The sequence below is a fragment of the Anguilla rostrata genome, chromosome 4, assembly GCF_018555375.3.
Source record: "Anguilla rostrata isolate EN2019 chromosome 4, ASM1855537v3, whole genome shotgun sequence".
Classification (NCBI taxonomy): domain Eukaryota; kingdom Metazoa; phylum Chordata; class Actinopteri; order Anguilliformes; family Anguillidae; genus Anguilla; species Anguilla rostrata.
Window position 1 is genome coordinate 60,917,152 of NC_057936.1, and position 22,888 is coordinate 60,940,039.

General features: G+C 49.0%; 1 protein-coding gene across 1 annotated transcript; it reads right to left on the reverse strand.

Moving 5' to 3' along the window:
* Window positions 1-43: 43 nt before the first annotated feature.
* Window positions 44-14,751, reverse strand: snx16 (sorting nexin 16). The gene is made up of 8 exons (XM_064333736.1): window positions 14,564-14,751; window positions 11,704-12,240; window positions 9,997-10,083; window positions 6,736-6,884; window positions 6,519-6,588; window positions 5,576-5,712; window positions 4,753-4,866; window positions 44-3,522 (listed from the first exon to the last, which is right to left on the reverse strand). The coding sequence occupies exons 2-8, from the start codon at window positions 12,106-12,108 to the stop codon at window positions 3,423-3,425; spliced, it is 1,062 nt and encodes a 353-aa protein (XP_064189806.1). The 5' UTR covers window positions 12,109-12,240; window positions 14,564-14,751; the 3' UTR covers window positions 44-3,422.
* Between the last annotated feature and the right edge of the window lie 8,137 nt (window positions 14,752-22,888).

The window sequence follows — 22,888 nt, forward strand, 5'->3', positions numbered from 1 at the left end:
TCTCAAAAAAAAGGACCAAAAAAGAAAACACAGCACAAACCCATTTTTCGTCAAAAATATTTATTATCTTTTTAACAGATGAGAAAAAACCCAGTGTAAATGGTGAAATGCATTGGTACTGCATACGATTTGTTGCTATTAATGTTTTTAAAAATGATTCAGTACAAATAATTATTAAAGCCTATACATATATATTAAGTTCCTGAATACAGTTTACCAGTATTTCCATGCAAAAGGTATCTTACCCCTACCTCCAGAAAAAAACTGGAGAAGAAGTGTCTACAGATCATCTGAGTGTGGACTAAGCACTGCCTTGCTCTTCATAACATGATGTGGGAAAAATTCATAACGTGTGGAGAAAACAAAGTCTATATGTATATACCACAAGACCAGGAATTCATCAATTGGATCAGTTTTCGAAAGCTTGTTATTAAGACAAAAAAAAAACCAAAAAACTTTTGCTGAATATTCCAAGTGAAAACGCAGTAATTCACAGCTACTGCCTGAAACAGCGAGAAGGCAGAAATATCTGCAGCCACTTCATTCATAAAAAAACAAAAAACAAAAAAAGAAAACTCACGTTTTGTAGTGTTTGAGGTGGGCTTAGTTTTAAATATTTAAGTTTGAGACACAACGACATTACTTGACAATTTTAATCTGTTGGTAACAGGGCCAAAAAGGGGACCACATCTAATAGTTCAGCAGCCAAGCGGATCTTAGCCAAGGCAGTCATTAAACTGAAAAGGCAGTTATTAAAGACAAAGCAATCGGGGGGAAAAGCTTCAACTGTTGCCTTATTCACTGAAGCAATATGATTGGTTCAGAGGAACGCCTCTGACCAATCAAACGGTTCGGGCTTCTCACAACTCCCAATTGTGCTCCACTGCAATCACAACAGATTTCATTTTTATACATTTTTTTTTGTATTCCATAACTGTGTACCAAACAGCTAGCTAGTTAACAAGTCAGGATAATGTAGCCAAACAAATTATCGCTTGGCAACAAACATTGTATCAGTTAATAAAGCAAGTTAGCAAGGGTGACAAATACCAATTATATGTGAAATGAAGTACATCATTTAATGTGGCCTGTACTTAAGTCTTTATACCCGTCTACCAAAGCAATTTCACACCGTATTTGAACAGCTATCTGAGTTGCTGCTATGATCGTTGCTATGGCGATGACGCCGCACTATCACCAATCATTAATCCGCTTTTCAAAGCTACACAGTAAGAGGTCATAACCTTCACGTGGCTCTGCAAATGCGCCGAAATGTTAAAAGGCTAAAGTACTTCAGGAAAAAAAAAGAACTTAGTATCTCAATGTATAGTGTTATAACTGTCCCCCTCCATATAATTTTCAAGCAGGATTTTACATCTCGTGAGATCCAAAAGCAGTCGCACGGCAAACTTTTCGGTGAGCCTATTCTGCTAAAAGTGAACGAGCCAAAGCCTGGAACTCACAAAGCAAGGAGAAGACGAGGCACTTTGAAACCCACACACGCGCGCAGGACGCACGCGCGCAGGACGCACGCGCGCCCACACACACGCGCGCAGGACGCGACGCGCGCCCACACACGCGCGCAGGACGCACGCGCCTGGAGAGACAGCGTGTGATGGCGGGTACGAGGTAAATAAAGGCACCCCGCTCTAATGGGACTGACGCGAATCCAAAAACAGGACGAACCCCACCCGTGTTCCCCCAGGGGGGGCTGAACCCCACCCGTGTTCCCCCAGGGGGGCTGAACCCCACCCGGGGGGGGGGTTAAAGTGCATAATGTGACGCAGCTCAGCCACTCACCTGCCGATGTGACTCAGCGCTTCTCAGCTTGGATCCGAAAATACACACACACACACACACACACACACACGAGCACAGACCCAAACCGTGACAAGCACGCACGCGTGCGCGTACACACACGCGTGCGCACAGACACATGCTGAGACGAGCGCGCATGCACACACACGTGCATAAAACTTGTATCATGCCTGTTTGGCTTTAAGTGACATTGCAGATTAAAAACACAATCGGCGTAAAAGCCACAGCTCTGTGTAGTGCTTGGCATTCAGTCTCACACAAACGCAGGAGCGCACAACGCACTGGACCGAGTGGCGATACAAGGTCACCCGCTAAATCTGTGGATGGGACTGCTCTGACCCCCCCCCCCCCCCCACCACCCTATATAGACCATAATCACATCTAACTACACCTAGCAACTGATCCAATTAAGTCGCTAAATTACAGTGTATCTGATTCACACAATGAGTTGGGGGGGGGGATACCCGGATTAAATGCAGTTATTTGAACCTGTTATTCAGAATATTCAAATCGTAAAATGAAAAAAAAACGCAAAAAAAAGCCTACACGTCCCGCCCAGCCAATCACGCTACAGAGCCTTGTTAGTATGACCATTAACAGGCCTCGACTGCCAACGCCGTGCAGTCAGGAAGCAGACGCAAGTCTTTGCAGTCTAATATCCTGTAAATGTACCAGACTCCTGCAGGTTCCCATGGCTTAAATATCACATTATAATTATAGCTACATAATAGCTACGCTCACAATCTCAGTACGCCGTCACAGCGAACGGGTAAGTGAGATCATCTACGCAAAAACTAGCAGTAGGAGGAGTGCTATGAACCGCGAATGCCTCCGTTCGTCCGACCCCTGGAGGAACTCTGCGCTGGGTTTTAGGGTCCGCTCCACCCCGGTGGAACTCTGCGCTGGGTTTTAGGGTCCGTCCGACCCGGGTGGAACTCTGCGCTGGGTTTTAGGGTCCGCTCCACCCCGGTGGAACTCTGTCCCTCCGTAGCTCCGTTAGCGTTAACTCCGTTAGCGAGCCCAATCCGACAGGGCACTCTGTTCGTTTCCTCCTTCACCGAGGAGGAGAAATGAAATCTGAAAGCAGAGAGGCGGCCATCTTGGGAGGCCCGGCTTCTTCCTCACCGCAGGGAAGCCAGGCTGCCGTTTGGTTGCCGTGGCGAAAAGATCATTCCGGCACCCTCCGCCCCTCCCCCACCGCGTTATGAGCGACAGGTGAGCCGGGGTCCTCTCCTGAGCGCGGCCAGCGCCGATCGTCACGGTTACGGGAGGTGGTGTCGCCTGATCTCCATGGCGACCCCATCGCCGTGGCTCATCCCGCCTTGCGGCGGGGGCCAGTCCCACGCAGACAGATTTAGGGGGCCGGGGGTGCAGAACGCTTTTTACACGGCGCACACAGGCTTGGGGGCGGGGGGAGGAGCGGGCCTCTGACTGACAGCTCCCGCCCAGAGGAGTCCAACCGAAGGAGGTCTGAGAGCGCTGGGCTGACCTGGGACAGGGGGAGGGAGGGAGAGACCAAAAGAGAGACACGGAGAGAGAGAGAGGCAGAGACATAGACAGAGAGAGAGAGAAAGACGGGGGGGGGGGGAGCATCTCTCCCCAGGTCAGGGCTCCAGCAGGGACTCAGACACTTGCATGACCGGTGGGGAGCTGCCCAGGGGGGGTCCACACCAGCAGGAGTGCCTGGAGGAGGGAGTCTCACTGCTGCAAATCAGAGACAGAGAGAGAAACATGTCACTGCTGCAGGATAACATACACCACTGCACACTACCGCTACCATACACTACTGCAGGATAACATATACCAGTGCACACCACCATACACTACTGCAGGATAACATATACCACTGCACACTACCACAACCATACACTATGGCGGGATAACATATACCAGTGCACACCACCATACACTACTGCAGGATAACATATACCAGTGCACACCACCACACACTACTGCAGGATAACATATACCAGCGCACACCACCACACACTACGGCAGGATAACATATACCAGTGCACACCACCATACACTACTGCAGGATAACATATACCAGTGCACACCACCATACACTACTGCAGGATAACATATACCAGCGCACACCACCATACCCTACTGCAGGATAACATATACCAGTGCACACCACCATACACTACTGCAGGATAACATATACCAGTGCACACCACCATACACTACTGCAGGATAACATATACCAGCGCACACCACTATACCCTACTGCAGGATAACATATACCAGTGCACACCATACACTACTGCAGGATGACATATACCAGTGCACACCACCATACACTACTGCAGGATAACATACACCACTGCACACTACCACTACCATACACTACGGCGGGATAGCATATACCAGTGCACACCACCATACACTACTGCAGGATAACATATACCAGTGCACACCACCAGGTAACAGGGTGGGATGGAATTGGTGGACCATACTCAATAATCCATTCAATACCTCCACTGGGGTACAAGTCTCAAAGACGGGGTGCTGCTCGGCTGCAGAGGGGGAGCAAAGGGGCAGGTGAGAGGGGAGGGAAGGTCAGAGGTGAAAGGTCGACAGCTTCTGGTCCATTGGCAGTGCTATACTTGTGCGTATGCACACGTGTGTGCGTGTGTCTGTATGCGCATGAGTGCGTGTGTGTGTGCGTGTGAACATAAATGTGTGTGTGTGTGTTTGTGTATGTGTGTGCGAGTGTATGCGAATGTATGCATGGGTGTGTGCGTGCGTATGTCTGTGTCTTTGCATCTTTTCCGGTTCATCTTTTTGTTCCTAAAGTTTGCATCTAAGGTTTAGTTCACAGGCACCGCATGGTCAGAACTTTAAGTGCACCAAAATCCTGATCACACTGCTCTGTCCCGCTGCAGTGCATTGTGGGATACGGCCACACAGGAAGTGGAGGAGGGTTACCTGCTGCTCTCTTCGCCCATCTCCTGGTCGGCCTCCGCTGCCGATGACTCCACGTCTCCATCAGCGTCAGCCTCCACACTGCTCTCACTGCCCGGCCCTGTCAGAGCGGCCCCGCTGCACGCAAACACACACGCTGTTAAACACTACACACACGCTGTTAAACACTACACACGCTGTTAAACAATACACACACTGTTAAACACTACACACGCTGTTAAACACTACACACACTGTTAAACACTACACACGCTGTTAAACACTACACACACACTGTTAAACACTACACACACGCTGTTAAACACTACACACACACTGTTAAACACTACACACACGCTGTTAAACACTATACACACACTGTTAAACACTACACACACTGTTAAACACTATACACACGCTGTTAAACACTACACACACTGTTAAACATGACACACACTGTTAAACACTACACACACAGTTAAACATTACACACACAGTTAAACATTACACACACTGTTAAACACTACACACACACTGTTAAACACTACACACACGCTGTTAAACACAATACACACATGCTGTTAAACACAATACACACACTGTTAAACACTACATACACACTGTTAAACACTACACACACGTTGCTAAACACTACACACGCTGTTAAACACTATACACACACAGGTAAACACTATACACACGCAGCTAAACAATATACACAGTTAAATACTATGTATATGTTTTAAACAAGACACACATACACACACATGGTTAACTACACGCATGAACGTATGCACATACACACAGGAACACACATGCACACGCATGCATACGCACGCACACACACCTGAGCCTCTTCTCCAGCACTTGGATATGGAGCTGTTTCTCCTCCAGCTGTCTCTTGAGAGAGGCGATCTCCTTCTGTTTCTCACACAGCTCCTTCTGCAACCTGTAATTACACTCCTCTAGAGTCTCACAGAACGCCTGAGAGAGGGAGGGAGAGAGAGAGGGAGAGAGGGGGGTGGAGAGACAAAGGAACATGAATCAAGTGAGAGGTAAAAGAAAATGACAGAGACATTTGAGAGGATGACGGAGGTGTACAGAGAGGAGAGATGGGGGATTAGAGAGGAAGGGGAACAAGGATTGCAACAACACACACACACCACGCACGACGCACGACGCAGCACGCACGCACGCGCACGCACGCACGCAGCAGCCGCACCCGACGCCGCCGCCAGCCGCAGCACGCCAGCGCGCCGCAGCACGCACGCGCACACACACACACACAAGTACACACACACACGCGCACACACACACACACACACACACTGATCGAGAGAAAGAGAGAGAGGGCCGAGGAGGACTAAGACAGAGAGAATAAAGAGCTAGCAAACTGGTTCCAGTTCCAGATTGTCTCGGGATTACGGGAGACAGTGAGACTAGCCAGCAGGGACACACCAGAGCTGCACTAAACTGTTTGGGAAAACTGACCGGGGGTTGAGTTACTCAAATACACCGACACTCATAACACACAGAAGTGTGGGGAAAATGGTGCCTGGGTACTTTCAGACAAGCCTTCCTTGTTGTGGAGCTCTGATTGGCTGAATTCAGACAGGCCTTCCTAGTTGTGGAGCTCTGATTGGCTGGATTCCGATAGGCCTTCCTTTCTGAGCAGCTCTGATAGGCTGCTTTCAGACAGGCTTTCTTTGTTGAGCAGCACTGATTGGCTGGTTTCAGATAGCCCTTCCTTTTTGAGCAGCACTGATTGGCTGGTCTCAGGCAGGCCTTACCCGGCTCTCCTCCAAGCTGTCGAAAGGACCCGGTGGGTCGTCCAGACACAAGAACTCTCGCACGGCCACGCTGCGCAACAATAAAAACCAGCAGTCAGAGAACATTCCGGATCAAACTGTCATCATTTTTCATCTTTTAATTGACACAGCACTGCTCAAAACGAACATTTGTGACAATATTGAGGGAAATGCCGGTTGTCCAGTCGTCCACACGCACCAGTTAGCGATGTCCTTGTGCGCCACCATGTTCTGCAGGAAGACCTGCAGGCCGAGCTGTCGGTCCTCCAGGAAGTCGCTGTCGTAGTTGTCCTTAAACCAGCGTTTGGGAGGAAGTGACAAGCGGAACCCAGGAAACATCTCCTTCAGCTGAGACGCACACAAACACACACGGGCAGACAGACAGACACACACGAACGTTAGTCATACAAGCAGTAATACACCAAATGCAACATTCATCAAAGCCTGATACAAATCCAACTGATACAAACCAGGGCAATGTGCCACATCTTTATACAGGAAAGGCAAAACTGTGTATCAGTCAGACCAATTACAACTGACATAAGAACACGAATACGTGTTTAAAGACAGTCTCATATATACATGTGCTGTTCCACCGACTCCCACAGGCGCACACACACACACACACACACACACACACACACACACACACACACACACGCGCGCAGATGAAGGGAGGTCTTGTGACCGACGCCTGGCTCGGTGCTGCTGAATTCCAAGCAGGCTCGCCGTGTTTGCTATGAGCAGCTGCAGAGGACAGTCTCATCACGCCCATCTTTGCTTTGGCACGAACGGAGGCCAGGGGGAACACACACAACAATCACCTCAGATTAAACGATACCTGCGCCTCCTCAAAGACAAACAGAAGGAAGACAGAGGGAGAAAAACAGAAAGGAAGGGTGGAGCCCTCAGCACACAGTCAGGACTGCAGTACGATTCTCTCAGGCACTTACACAGCGCAACATAAGCACGATAACGACCACACTGCGCAGACCATGTCCCAGCACAGGCGAGTTCCCTGTGCGCTCAATCAGACTGTGACCCAGCACAGGTGGTTTACCTATGTGCCCAGACTGTCTGAGCACAGGTGGGTTGCCTGTGCATTCAGGCTGTGTCCCAAGCACAGGTGGTTCACCTGGCGCTCAACTTCCCACACAGGTGTTACTGTGACGCTCAAGACTTTCCCGAAGACACAGGTGGTTCACCTGTGCGCTCAGACTATCCGAGCACAGGAAGGCTACCTGTGCGCTAAAGAGCAGCAGGGAGATGGGAGCCGCAGAATGGGGGCGTGGCCGGGCTGTGTCACGTGAGGCGCATTTGGGGTTACTATGGTTCTCTTCTGTAACCCCGCCTCTGTTGCTGTGTCACCAAGCATTTGGATTTCTGGCTTTAAGCCAAGCATTGTTACTGGGAGAGGGGGGGTGGGTAGTAACAGTACCCTTTTGTGTTACAGGACCACGCCGTCTGTTTCCTAAAATACCCCCCAAGGAAGAGAATCGCCCCTGTGGTTCCCGTCACACCCTCTTCACCCCCCCCAAACGAACAAACCACAGCTAAAATAGTGTGACACGTCCACGTGTGCATGCCAGTGTAATCGGAGACAAATGCAAATGCCACCGCATCCAAGAGCAAATGCCCCGGGTCAGTCTGGCGTGTTTACGTTCAGTCAGGACACGATATGGGGGCGGGGCGGGGCGTGCGGGGGGTTGGCACTGCAGACAGCACTGCTGATCCCAGCATTGGTTTCAAGCGTTAGGTTGCTAGAATTAGCATTAGCTCTAAACAGTCGGCATGACACTGTTCGGGTTCTTTATCATTAGCCTGATAGGACCAGTGGACTGTTTTCACTGTAAGGCTTTGGGGGCTGTCAGCCTTAGTGTCAGGTTGCCGGGTGGTTGTTAGCGTTCGGATGTTTGGTACCATTAGCATTAATATGTTAGCAGATTTTCAGTGTCAGTGTTAGGTTGTCAGCATATTGTGTCACATTTTAGAGGGCTGTCAGGGGTCGATTGCTCTGTTTCAGCCCCAGTGGGAAATGGGTGTAGCGGTCGCTAGGTGATTGCTACAATGCAGTCACGCGTGTAGCGGTCGCTAGGTGATTGCTACAATGCAGTCACGCGTGTAGCGGTCGCTAGGTGATTGCTACAACGCAGTCACGCGTGTAGCGGTTGCTAGGTGATTGGCACAACGGCGTCACGCGTGTAGCGGTCGCTAGGTGATTGGCACAACCCTGTCACGCGTGTGATTTTGCTGCCCACTGGCGCATCACGCCAGGACACACACGTGGACATGCGCAGACACGTGTGCATACGCACGCACGCACGCACGTTTGCAGATACATGCGCACAAGCACAGCTGCAGATCAGATGTGTACACGCGTGTTTCTCTCGGGTAAAGACACCGACAGAGCCTTCACTGCTGCCGTTTCGAACATTAGAATTCTGGACCAATGAGACGCGTTTTTATGCTTCACCGAGCGCTAAACGACTTAGTCGTTAATTTCCCATTAAACACCGATTGACCTACACCAACTGGAGCTCCTCACAGGAACAAGGCCCCACATTTCGGCCAAATGAACCTACACCAGCAGCGCACGTTTAAAAGCCAAGCCCTGCAATCGTCCCGTTCCGCAATCTGCTACTGGAGAACGAGCCAAATGAACATCAGGCCCCAGCAGGCTCACAACTCCGAACTTTGACCTGTGACCTTTCGACCTTTGAGCCCCAACTCTCAGAGCTGCTACTATGCATCCTGAATGCTTCTTAACTGCTGTACTGTACAATCCTGACAGTCCTGATGTGTGCGTGTGTGTGTGTGAGAGAATGTGTGAGTGTGTGTTTGGAGTGTGATTTGTCCAGTAAACAGTGAGTCAGCCCAGCTGACCGACATGCTGGCTGTTCTCAGTAATATAGTGATGTCACAGTCTTGACCAGAAGGTCACCATGGCACCATTAGAGAAAGTGACGTCATCACCTGGACTGGAAGCGAGACTCCAAAATAAGACACACACCTCCACTTCATCCCTCCACACTCAATATGGAGTCTTAAAAAGTTTGGCTGCTCTCACTCCGTAGTTCATCCTCCAGACAGAAGGGAGGCGCTGCAGGCACTTACGGCAGACACATCCAGGCTCAGGAATGATGTCTTTCTGAGAGCCGCTCCCTCCTGAACTCTATCACTTACATTGCCTCTCCATGCACGAAATGCACCAGAGCATCAGACAAAATCCCTGCTTTCCAACAAATGCAGGTATTTTCTCTTTCTTACTTTGTCCCAGTGAAATCAAACAGAGATCCCTCTTTTCTCTCTGATCTCAATCTCAACGTAAATCATATGGAATTGAACATCTTGTTGCCCTAGTGAATCTTTGCAAAAGCTCAGTTCGTTGACCCCTCCCACCCCTCTTCCCAAGATTCCAGAGAGGACAGAGAGTGCTGTGATTGGAGGAAGCAGGGCCGACCTTGTCGTTCATCCTGGAGAAGTCTGTGTACCTCCGGAACACCACCCAACTCTCCTCCTGTGTCTTCTTGACCAGGATTTTATATACCTGCACGAGAGGGAGGGAGAGAGAGAGAGACAGAGAGAGAGAGAGGAAGGGAGAGTGGAGGAGAAGAGAGGTACCATTAGTCATTTGAGAGGGTCGGTTTGGTTGCTGGACACAAAGAGTGTTACGCCTGCCCCAAGTCACTCAGCAACACCTAAAAACTGCGTGGAGTCCCCCCAGGGTCTAAAGAGTCACACAACTCCAGCTCCCCTCAGGAAACGCTGGGAACTGCAGCTCAGCAATGACAACACAACGCTACCCAGAACCAAGAAGAAAGAGCACACAGCGCTAAGTACACAGCCTTTAATGTCCTGCACGTTTTACTTTGGTCCAGTCCTGGACGTAATGGGGGGGGGGTCTCAGCATTTAAGCGCTTCATTTCGGTTATCCACTTGGCTAGGGTCCACGCGCCTGCTTTCCAAGGCCTAAATCAGCTAATTGCGGCTTGAGAGCTCTTAGCTTATTGAAAAAGGCCCCGCCCTCAACCCTGGGTAAAATCTCTCCCAGCCAGCACACACCTGCAGCAACAGGGATTCCACTGCACAGCAAGCAGCCGATTCAGGCAGCCAGGGGACCTTCAAAAATACACACACACAGCGGTGCACACACACACACCAACAGAGTTTTCGCCTGTTTGGCGACTCATCTTGTCAACAGTGTCCGGGTCACACACGTGTTCTGGACACGACAGAACCGTCCACTTAGCATCCCCCCCCCAGAAAACTCACAGCTCATCCCGAAGCTGCCACTGCACTGCACAGCACTGAAGGCAGATAACAGGCACCGCTGCCCTTGTACCTCTCTCTCTCTAACTCAGACGAAGCCCGGCCTCTATAATGGACCGCCGTTCATCCAGAAATTTGGGGCGAAGCCAAAACTCAGGGCCCCGTTTATTCACACGGCCACTAGCAGTTTAGCAGCCTCACGTGGGTGCATCACAACCTGTCTGTAGCCTTTAATGGGCCGGGGCCCTTCGTGGTTCTTTGATTTTCATACGTTCAGGATTACGCTCTTGCACCAGAGCTTCCTGGAGGGCTGGTGATAATGCAGGATTCTGTTTCCGCTAATCGCTCTGGCTCTTTCAGCCAACCGGGAACGCGAATGCCGGTACCTCTTTCAGCCAATCGGCTACACCGACGGCAGTAGCTCTTTCAGCCAATTAGTTATGCGAATTCCTCTCTTTCAGCCAATTGGCTACAACAATTTCAGTAGCTGTTCCAGCCAATCAGCTACACCAATGGCGGTTCACTCGCAAATGGGACCACAGTAGAATACTTCAGACAGGGACTCCAGCAGCTCTTAGCAGCCGTTCATCAGCTTATCGAAAAAAACAAACAAAAAAAAAACAGTTGGAAAGCCAAATGAAAGTCACACATCAGCAGACGATGCCATGAAACCCTGAAACAAGCTTCTCTTCATCTTGTACCATTACGACCATGTCTTTCACCAAGAGGACTGAAGACCCGTCAGGCTCTTTTCAATACTGCAGGCTTGAAATTTCACTGAACACTTTATCCACTGATAAAGTACCAAACTGAGCTCACTGCAGAAAGCGAAACTTTACAGTGGCAAACTGAGCCTGCTGTAGACATATAATGCGGCTTAGGGTGCGGCTCCACTTACGGTAAACTTGGCACGCTCCTCCATCACCTCATACCCCAGAACGGTCGGGGTGAGGGGCCGGCCTTCCCAATCACACCCTGGCAAGTCCTCGTCGTTGCCATGGCCACCATCGCCGCCTCCGTCCCCATGGTAACGCGGGCAGCTGGAGTACTCCATGGAGCAGTCGGCCCCGTTGAGGCGAGCCCGAGTCATGGGGCTCTGGCACTGATGGGGCGGGGTCCGGCACGCCACGCCCTCCCCACCCCTGGGCCCCGCCCCCTCATCCCCAGGGCCCTTGGAGGAGGAGGAGCCTGAGCTATTGGAGATGCTGCCCAAGGACGGAGTCCGGTCGGCACGGGGTCCACCGCCGCCCCCCGGCAACAATCGTCCCACAGGCACAGCCACGGGCACAAAGGGCGTGGCCATCTGTCCCGTCCCAGCTCTTCCTCCGCCCGGCCTTAACACGATGGGGCCCTGCAGGACTGCCCGTCACCATAGGGGGGCGCACTGGAGACTGAAGCTACTCCGTGCTCTCTGGAGCCCTGAGCCAGAAACCACCTGAAATACAGAAATCAGACAGAACAGAACTCAGCCAATGTTCACAGCGAAAGATTATCATCGATCACTGCTGCAAGCACTCTGCTTTACAGCAAAGCCAATAAAAGGAAAAGATAAACTCCTGTGAGAAAATCACTAACGGAGGCAAGATTACCAGGTAGAACCCACAGTAAAACAGGAACAAATAAAAAAGAAAATCAAACAACCATAAACTATCAAAACTTGTGGCAACAACCAAAACACTGTAAAAACAAAACAAACAAAAAAACTAACAACCTGATACATATGTGCACATACAAGGAACGACCAAGCCTCCACCAGGCATAAGGAGTGGGGAAAGATTGGCAGACAAGAAACGCACGAAAAACCTCCCTTAGGCTACAACATCTGCTAATCTATTATGTTACTGTCTGAGATTGGCATCGCAGGAGGAACAGCGATCTTGACAGCAATAGCGAGGAAGCTTTATCAAAGTCCATCGGAGCAGCTTAGATTAAAAAAAACAAAAAAGGCGACAGCACAAACGGGTAGGCAAGCTACGGAGTGTTGACCTGAATAACCGCCACAGCTTGGCTAACTGGGCCTGTGCGAATGCATAATTAATCATGCGTAAGGTCGGTCATCCATTATGAATAAACATGCCAATGGAAATGTGCGGAGCCTTGCTCTGCTGTGTCGTTCAGATCTGCCATTTCACAACGAGAGCAATTTTAAACTTTTGTCTCGGGAACGAAATATATAAACAGCAACAAAAACATATTTTTTCAGAGTTGGACAAAACTACCAATTACTCTTACTGCTGAGCTGACTGGTGCTTTTTAATACACAGACAATGAGAGTAAATTTAACGAGGGCGGTGACTGCACACAAATTAATTACTTTGCTCTATCGATAGGTTTCAATTTGATACAGTGTGCAGAAGCTGTGCATTTCTTTCCTTTTTTTATTCAGAAAACTGAGCTCCGATTCCTTCCTTCGATATCGACCCTTGCGGGCTATCCATCCTGACGGAGTCTCGCGCCAGTCAGTTCAATTACAGCCCGTGTCGTGATGGCCCTATATTTATAACTGGTCGGGGCTACTCTTGCAAATATAGCTTGATTGCTACCTGTTGTCTGAGTGCACTTCATTCGCAGTACAGAAGCCGGTCTGTTCTCCAATTTCCTTCACGAATCATCGCTGCTGACCGTCAAACTATCAAACGCATCATACTGTCCGAACACACTTGTCGCGCCCAGGCAGTTACCTACCGTTCGCCTAAGTAATATTTCATATCCCACTTGAGGAATGCACATTACATACTGCACTTAATTTAAATTTGTAATAATAGTTTGACAGCCAATACAACGCAATTGGTAACGCTGGTCCTCTTCTAAACTCTCTTCAGGGCCATGTATGCACACGCTTTTCAGACAAAAGCAAGAATTCCAGGATGAATTCCATTTTCCGTGAGCAAGAATTCCAGGATGAATTCCATTTTCCGTGACCTTTACCTTGAGATGGCTGCGCAGCAGAACGGCTAGAAAATGTAAATGGATGTTCGTCCCAGCAGTTCACTAAAGTTAATTATGAGGAAAGGTTCATGATCCCACGAGGAAAGAAGCACGGCTAAGTTAGCCCACTAATTAAAATCAAAAGCTTCCCCGCTAATGAAGGAGACACCGCCATCTATGAATCGCCAAAGAGGTTACAAAATGCGCACAAGTCTGAACAGCGCATTCCAGTGATCGGCTTTGGCCGCAGGCAAAATATGCCAGCAAGACAGCGAGTTTCACAGTGTAACGCTACAGGAAACAACCTAAATCTACCATCATAAATTTATAGCAGCTGCAGATCACGTTCATTACATGTTAGATCGGCAATAAACATACCCTACCTTGTTCGAAAGATGAACAATGAAGAAATAAGCAACACGACAATTTAACCCCAGCTAGATACAACACGTGACTCGTTTAGCTAAAATTAAGAACATCAATCAGATTACTAAGCGACCAACGATAACGTTCGCTACAGTGCAGACTAGCTTGTATTTTACATTAGACTAAACTACTGGTCAGACTGCTCGCCACTTACAAATACATGTATACTAACTTTAGCCATCTAATTCGTCAATATATGAATTATAATAGCAAGAGTACATTAACTGTGTGCGTATGGTTCGTTACCTGGTTAGCGGGCTACATGGCTAGCTAAGGTTAGTTTGCTTCCTGCTCCCCTCACGTTACCCTGCGATGACAGAACTAGCATGCTAGCTAACCGGCTAACTGCCTGGCACCTTTGCGTGGACCCTCGTTTGAAACCGGGTTGCCTGTTTGTCCCTCACCTGGTTTTTCTCCTGTAGTCCACTGAGTTCTTGTGTTTCATCACCAACCGTCGGTCACTTTTTCCTCCCACCATCAATGACTGCAATTTAATTGTTTAGCCTCTCTAATATCAATTTGCGCCTCCTCATCCTTCCACACACTCTGCCATCTCACCCACTAATATAAAACCAACTACGACGTCCGTACGTCCATGGCGTAACTGCGTCACTAACACAAAAGAGTAACAGCCAATCAGCTGCGGCAAAGGCTACCGAACTCACATGGGAGCCGCACTTTTGAAAGCAGTTGAAGGACAGGTTGTGCGTTTTGTTTATGGAGTCGTGTTATCGTCACGACTGCATTAAAAAAAAATTCACCGTGGCCTATCGTTTCAGAATGCGACATATGTCTATATTAATTTTAGATTAATTATTATATCAGATTACTAACCACTGTTTACGTTGACAAACATAATTGTTCAAATTAAGACAAATCTTTAAAGCTACGACAAATGTATTTTCTACATGTTTTCGAGTGCAGTACATATGTGAAGGATTACTTGTTATTTAGCCTTAGCTGCTTTCTGAACATGTGTATTCCAGGCTCGAGTAAAAGCGTGAACCTTGTGTTCACGTTCTTGTCTGAAACCTATTAAGAGGGACATCTGGCGGCGACAATTAGAACATTACATTACTATTATTAGTGTCGGTAGATGCTAAGAAAAGGACGTTACCACGGGACACCGAAAGACAGCATTTGGATCAATAGTGTGCGCGCCATGAAATGAAACTACCTCATTCGAAACATACATATTGATAATGGTTAAATTTGACCGTGACAAAGCCGATGTCACTGGGATATGTTTGTATGGTTTGGATTAGATTGGAAACTGAAAGAAGGGTTTTGGCAAATGAGCAAAAATGCCTCGTATACTAAACAAGCACAAAAGAGGTAGGTAAGCTTGGCTTCATATCATGAATGAATGCCTGGGTGAAATACACAGTGATGATGTCATGTCCCTCCGGTCTGCGGGAAACAGAGATTCAAGCCAGTCTCATGCCTGAGTTCACTTAACATGATGTAGGTCCTAATGCAGCCAGGTCTCTTCCAGTCAATGATGTCACTTTTGTCGTGATGTCACAGTGATGTCACTGTGATGCACACGAAGACAAATTGCACGAGCACACATTTGCACATAACACGAGCAAGAGCTCACTAGCAGCCTTAAATGTTAGCCAATGGAGCAATGCTGTTTTAATTACTTCATATTTTATGTGCCACCAGGAAAATCTGTTATCTGAACAGCATAAAGTACAAGATGAAAAACACAATGCATAATATGATCAGCCGGGTGGGCCAAAAATCTAAAAAAGTGGCATTATTTAAACACAACATAACATGAAATAACATCAAGTTTTCCATTATTTAAATCGGCTTATCCTGGTCAGGGTCACAGGGGTTGCTGGAGTGTATCCCAGCATGCATTGAGCCAGAGGCAGGAATACACTCTGGACATGGCTCAATCTTTCACAGGGCACACACACCATTCACTCACACACACACCTATGGGCAATTTAGAATCTCAAATTAGCCTACCTGCATGTCTTTGGACTGTGGGAGGAAATCAGAGTACCCAGAGGAAACCCATGTGGACATGGAGAGAACATGCAAACTCCATAAAATAACATATAAAAGTCTGTAGGGTTACTTGCTCCACCTGTTAAAGGTTAAAGTGCACTGGTTCAGGATCTTTTGTTGTCACAGTGGGGTTTCGGTAGGAATACACATCCAGTTTACATTTCAATAACATGCGCAACACATTTCCACACATGCACGGCTGTGCAGGTGCCATGTAATTCCAGTAGGGGCCGTCTGTGATTTGTCACACGTTAGTTTATGTTAAATTATTAATCAGTCTATCAGACAGATTTATGCTGGGTGAGATGATGCCAGCGATGAACTCCGAGTCACGGAATCGAACCCCAGCCATGTCAGTGCCTACCGAGGCCAGGACATGTTATAAAAACCCCAGCACAAGCTGAAGGTTGTTTCCCCCTTTAGAGTTATATTTCCATCTTTTTACATTATAATCTTTTTGACACCTTTTCCTTGTACACCTTCATCCCCTCTGCATTGCAGAAACAGTGCTAGTCCTTTTGGCTCACTTATGAACCGCATGCACACACGGTATGCGCATCTGTCATGCTCGAATATCTTATTTTGCCAGAGACCACCGAAGCAATTACTAAAACCTGACGGACCAGCAAAATAGCTGCATTAAAGGAAAACAAAGGGAGTGTTTATTTGAAATGTGCATTTAGCAGAAACCGTGATGGAGCATTTCAGCAAGGGGCGAGCCACATGAAATATTCATTCACTGGGCTGGAGATTTCGGGGACCACTGTTGCGTACCTTGCAGCGCATGCACGTGGAATGAAAAGCAAACGGTACCTGGGAAATACCAGCCGCCGGTTATTTAAAAGCCAACCATACGCGGTGATGACAGCAGCATGATTTATGGTGTCAAAGGCGGCCGCAGGTTCCCTTGGATTTAAGAGCCCGACGGGACGCCTCTCCCCCCAGTGAATTTGAGCGGGAAAAAAAGGGACGTAGACCGGAAAGAGCGGCGAGACAGAAGATTACCACGAGCATTCGCTGACGACGTGCACTCGACGGGAGCAAAGATTGGCGAAACGGCAGGACACTTGGCTGAGTTAATGGAATAACCCCCCCAAGTGCTTGCAGGAAAGAGCAGCATGTCCATGAGCCCTCACATTCAGAACCCTCAGCATCACAGTGGCAGATGCGGCTGATTCTGATTTTCTTTTTGTTTTTATTTATTTATTTTTTGTAATTGAAAGATGTCATTAAGCAATTAAATGGTGTAAGTTCTTTGCATCGTTTAATTGTTTTTCGGTCTCCGTCTGAGAAAACTCAAGGCCAATGTTTAAACAAGACTTTCTTTTACTGCCTAGCTTTCAATTCATTTTATTTATTGATTTCTATACATTTTGTTCAGCGTTACATAGCAGCCATTTTGTGTAGCATTCAAACCAAATGTTGTGTACTTCACTCTGGATAGGAACGTCTGCTAAAGGTCCACCCATAAGGTGCATTTCTGTGTTATCACCAAAGCATGTTGTTTTGTCAGGAATGATGTGTCAGGAACTGATGATGATATAAATGTCTTTCTCCAGCAGGTGGCACTATATAGCAACATTAGCAAGCAGGCAATACTGGACAAAAAACTTGAGCACATGTGCTCAACAACGTAATCAGGTTCTCTATGTTACTGGCATTTGGCAGGCACGCTTATTCAGAGCAACTCATTATGAGAAGACAAATGCATACATTGGGGTTACGAGCAGCAGTAATCCCAGAGGTGGGGTTGAACCAAAAACGACTTCAGTCTATTTGCACAGCAAAATAAAGTTGCTGTGTAAATATCCCTTGGACATGGGCCACTGTCCTGTTCTCACAAAGTACATGAGTAAAATAAGAATCATATATACATCTCAATCACTGAACAAGGAAAGGAAAGACTAACATTGCACAGGAAGTGTCCAGCCCTGAGTTTTCCCTGAGGACAAAAACATACCCTATACGCCAGCACTTTTAGTCAAAGTTTAGGTCAAATATTTGAATCTCCACCTAAGCCTTCAGTTGGGCCCATCCCTCTCATCCCATCCTGCACGTCAAAACCCAGTTAACATTTTTGTGGTGAGAAGTTGGTCTAGGCATTCAGATGAAATCCAAGCTACATTCGGTTGAAAAGCGAAAGTTTTTTTAGCCAAATAAGATGTTTCGAGGCCTAAACTGGGTAAAACCAGAGCTATTCTTTTTTTACATAGCCTAGCCCATTTATGTCAAAATGTCTCTCAACCAAGACGTCCACACATCTACGTGTAGATGTCTATATTCTGGGAATACAGGAATATTATAAATGTCCGTCCATTTCTCTGGTTTCAGAGCCTGTTCTCTGTCAACCACAGAGCCAAATTAATTTTAAAAAGCAAACAACCAGTGGGCGATATTCAACAGCGATGTAATCATGTTCTCAAAGGATCATGACCCAGTCAAGCTGTGCGTGACTCATTCATCTTGGAAAACACGTAGCGTTTGACACCCAGGTCGTTACATTCTTGACTTCGTAGCCCCGTATAAACATCAAAAAAAAAAAAAAAAAAAAAACAGCTGAGGAGCGGTACAAAGGTATCCCACGTTTTGGGCGTCTGGAAGTGGTCCGCGTCGATGCGTTTAATTCAGCAGCGAGAACTGCTTCATCTCACCTCCCATGTCTCTTAATCAAAGCTTCCCACGGGCAGCTCCAGCCTGCACGAACGCGCATTATGTCCAGTCAGTTGCTCGCATGAACTGCGGCGCGCGCAGTCAGACTCCGGCGATTCCGACAATTCCTCCCGCTTCTCTCTCGGAGCCGTTATCACTAAATGCAGCGGGATTAAAAGGTTGCGAGCTCACCGAGGATAGCATCGCCTATTCCGCTGCGGCGGAAGCTGAGAGACCGGGGCGAGCCCAGCGAGTCACGGGCTGTCCAAGGGTTAATACACCAATCCCGCTAATTCCCCTATCTCAGGCGAACACCACGACTTCTCTCCTCGGGGTCGCCGTGCAAACGGATTCACCTGTCAGACTTTCGCCGGCCAGAGAATCAGGTCAGGTTTTTTTTAAACATTAACAGGAAATGTGATGTACTTAAGTCAGAAACTGCTCTCCCTCTTTAGAGGAAATAAATAACTAGTGACCCGCAGGCCAGGTTCATGAAATATATATACAACAATCTGAAGGGCATATTCCAGTCAATGAATACATGCTATTAGCGCGCTATCCTGGACTCTGTGTGCTGAAGGATTACAAAGAGCACCTCAAGCGGGTGTTGATGTCAGCCTGTTTACCCAAAACCCTGCATGCTCTCGTCAGGAGGGGAGAATTTGAACTGGCAGAGCAGTCTGCGGTGAAAAGGAAGTCTGAAAGTCTGAGGGAAATGGTACCGTGTGACAGGCAATGTTTACATTAAGTGACATTAGCAGCAGGGAGGAGACACAGCCTCAGAGTGAGGCTGTCGGTCGGCCTGACAGCGACAGCCGTGGCGACGGTTGGCACGGGGATGATGGGATGCTTTAAGATGTTGCTGGAAGAGGCGAGGCCTGACAGGAGTGGAGTGTGATGTTTTATTCATTAGCAGTGTATCTGAGAGAGGAGGGAAGAAGGGCTGGGCAGACACATGCTCTGATCCGCCTCACCATCACCATCATCACCATCATCACCATCACCACCATCACCACCACCATCATAGCCACAATCATTACGACCATCACCCACCAACATCATCACTACCACCATCATCATCATCATCATCATTGTTATCACCACTACCATCTCCATCATCACCATCATCACCATCACCACCACCATCATAGCCACAATCATTACGACCATCACCCACCACCATCATCTTCATCATCATTGTTATCACCACTACCATCACCATCATCACCATCATCACCATCACCACCATCATCACCACCACCACCATCTTCATCATCATCATTGTCAATATCATCATCATCCTCTCCATCATGCGAAAGAGCGGATGCCCACAGTGTGTACCCACACAAACCCAGAAAGGAATTCACCCAAGCCCACCATTAATAGGGGGATCAGCCTGAATATTGGACTTATTATTATGAGTTGTTAGTGCACTGTGCTGACTGAAAAGAGATGGTGGCAGCGAACAACTGCCAAGCACTGACCCTAAATCACCACCAGATGGCAGTGCAGAGCTGCAGAAAACACAAGGTGGACCTTGGTCTGGGATGTAAGCTGAGCGTTGGGTTCTCCTGTGTGGGACATACCCACCCCCAGAAGAAGGAGGATGAGGAGGAGGAGGAGGAAGATAAGGAGGACTCACTCTGAGGGAGGGGTTCAGGGTGCAGATGAATATATGGTGCTGCTGTTTTTGTTATTACAGCGGCCTGTGTTTCCACAGCACTGTGGCCTTCTTCCCTGGCAGGATATTTATGAATAAAGTGGCTGCTGTCATTTAACATATGACTGTGTGTTTGTGTGTGCATGTGCGTGTGTGTGTTTGTATGTGTGTGTGAGTGTGTCTGTATGTGTGTGTGTGTGTGTGTCTGTTTGTGTGTCTGTGTGGTGTGCAACCTCAGCCACATTTGCCAACCCCAACCACCTCTGGCAACCCCAACTAGGTTTGGCAAACCCAACCAGCTCTGGCATCCTCACCCACTTCAGGCAACATTACATGACATTGCATTGCATTCATTTAGCAGACGCTTTTATCCAAAGCGACGTACAAAAGTGCATACCATGGTCATTGGAACAACCTCAGCCACCTGTGGCAACCCCAACCACCTCCGGCAACCCCAGCCACCACTGGCAACCCCAGGCACCTCTGGCAACCCCAGCCACCACTGGCAACCCCAGGCACCTCTGGCAACCCCAGCCACCACTGGAAACATCAGGCACCTCTGGCAACCCCAGGCACCACTGGCAACATCAGGCACCTCTGGCAACCCCAGCCACCACTGGAAACATCAGGCACCTCTGGCAACCCCAGCCACCACTGGCAACATCAGGCACCTCTGGCAACCCCAGCACCAAATGGCAAAATCAGGCACCTCTGGCAACCCCAGCCACCACTGGCAAGATCAGGCACCTCTGGCAACCCAGCCACCACTGGAAACATCAGGCACCTCAGGCAACCCAGCCACCACTGGAAACATCAGGCACCTCTGGCAACCCCAGCCACCACTGGCAACATCAGGCACCTCTGGCAACCCCAGCCACCACTGGCAACATCAGGCACCTCTGGCAACCCAGCCACCACTGGAAACATCAGGCACCTCTGGCAACCCAGCCACCACTGGAAACATCAGGCACCTCTGGCAACCCCAGCCACCACTGGCAACATCAGGCACCTCTGGCAACCCCAGCCACCACTGGCAACATCAGGCACCTCTGGCAACCCCAGCCACCACTGGCAAGATCAGGCACCTCTGGCAACCCCAGCCACCTCTGGCAACCCCAGCCACCACTGGCAACCCCAGCCACCACTGGAAACATCAGGCACCTCTGGCAACCCCAGCCACCACTGGCAACATCAGGCACCTCTGGCAACCCCAGCCACCACTGGAAACATCAGGCACCTCTGGCAACCCCAGCCACCACTGGCAACATCAGGCACCTCTGGCAACCCCAGCCACCACTGGCAACATCAGGCACCTCTGGCAACCCCAGCCACCACTGGCAAGATCAGGCACCTCTGGCAACCCCACCCACCACTTATGACAATGCCTGTCCACCTCCGCACCTCCAGCAGTTCCGCCTGTGAAGAGAACGGAGGGCACGGTCACAGCCCGTCGCTCCCCTCTCTCCCAAAAGAGTGGGGATGGCGGTTTAGAGCTGCAAAGCTCTGCGACGCACCACGCTGCAGATTGATGGAACCGCTCCCTGACTAATGGACACTTCCCCGCCCTGAAGGAGCGCCTGTGATTCTCCGGCAGATAGCGCCGACTCTCGCTCACCGATTCGCCGCACGTGGCTCATGACCATGAAATGCCTTTTCACCCCCCCTCCCTCCCTCCCCCCAACCACCCCCCCCCCCCCACACCCACCCCCACCCCTCTAAGAAACCCTGAAAGAGAGAGAAAAATGATATCCAGGTGTTTCATCAACTGCCAGCGCTGTATTTTCGCAAAGCTCCAGACTCGAATCTACGAAGAAAATATTAATAACAAAAAAAAAGGGGGAAGAGGACAGGCGCTGGGTATCGCGGCCGCCACAGACCCGAGAGTAAGTGACGGGGTGAGAGACGGTGGATCTCACACACATTTGATAGGGAAGACGGCGCGTCGAAAAGAACGGCCCGCTTCGCTTACTCCACCCCCCCCCCCGGGGCACAGTCGGTAACACAGCGTGTCACACACGCTGGCTGAATTCCTCAGCATTGGACAAGCACATGAACAACTTAAGCAAGGGGCACGCACTTAAGTACGGTTTGGGAGGGTTCAGGGCAGTTATCCAGCTGACTCAGTAATCCTGCTTCGGGACACAGGCGCCTGGTCAGGTGAGTTCTCTCTGTAATCGACTGCTTTATTTGAGCAATTAAGCGCCGAGTAACAGAAAAAAAAAAAAAAAAACCAGCAGGCCCTGTGGCTCTCCAGGACCGGGGATGAAGACCACTGCGTTACACAGACAAGCGTAAACAGAATGGAGGGACCCATTAGCTTTGGAAAGAGCAGGGTCGCTATGAAACCAACCGCAGGCAGAACAGGGAGGAGGTGGAAACCGCTGGCAGAGCCTGCGCG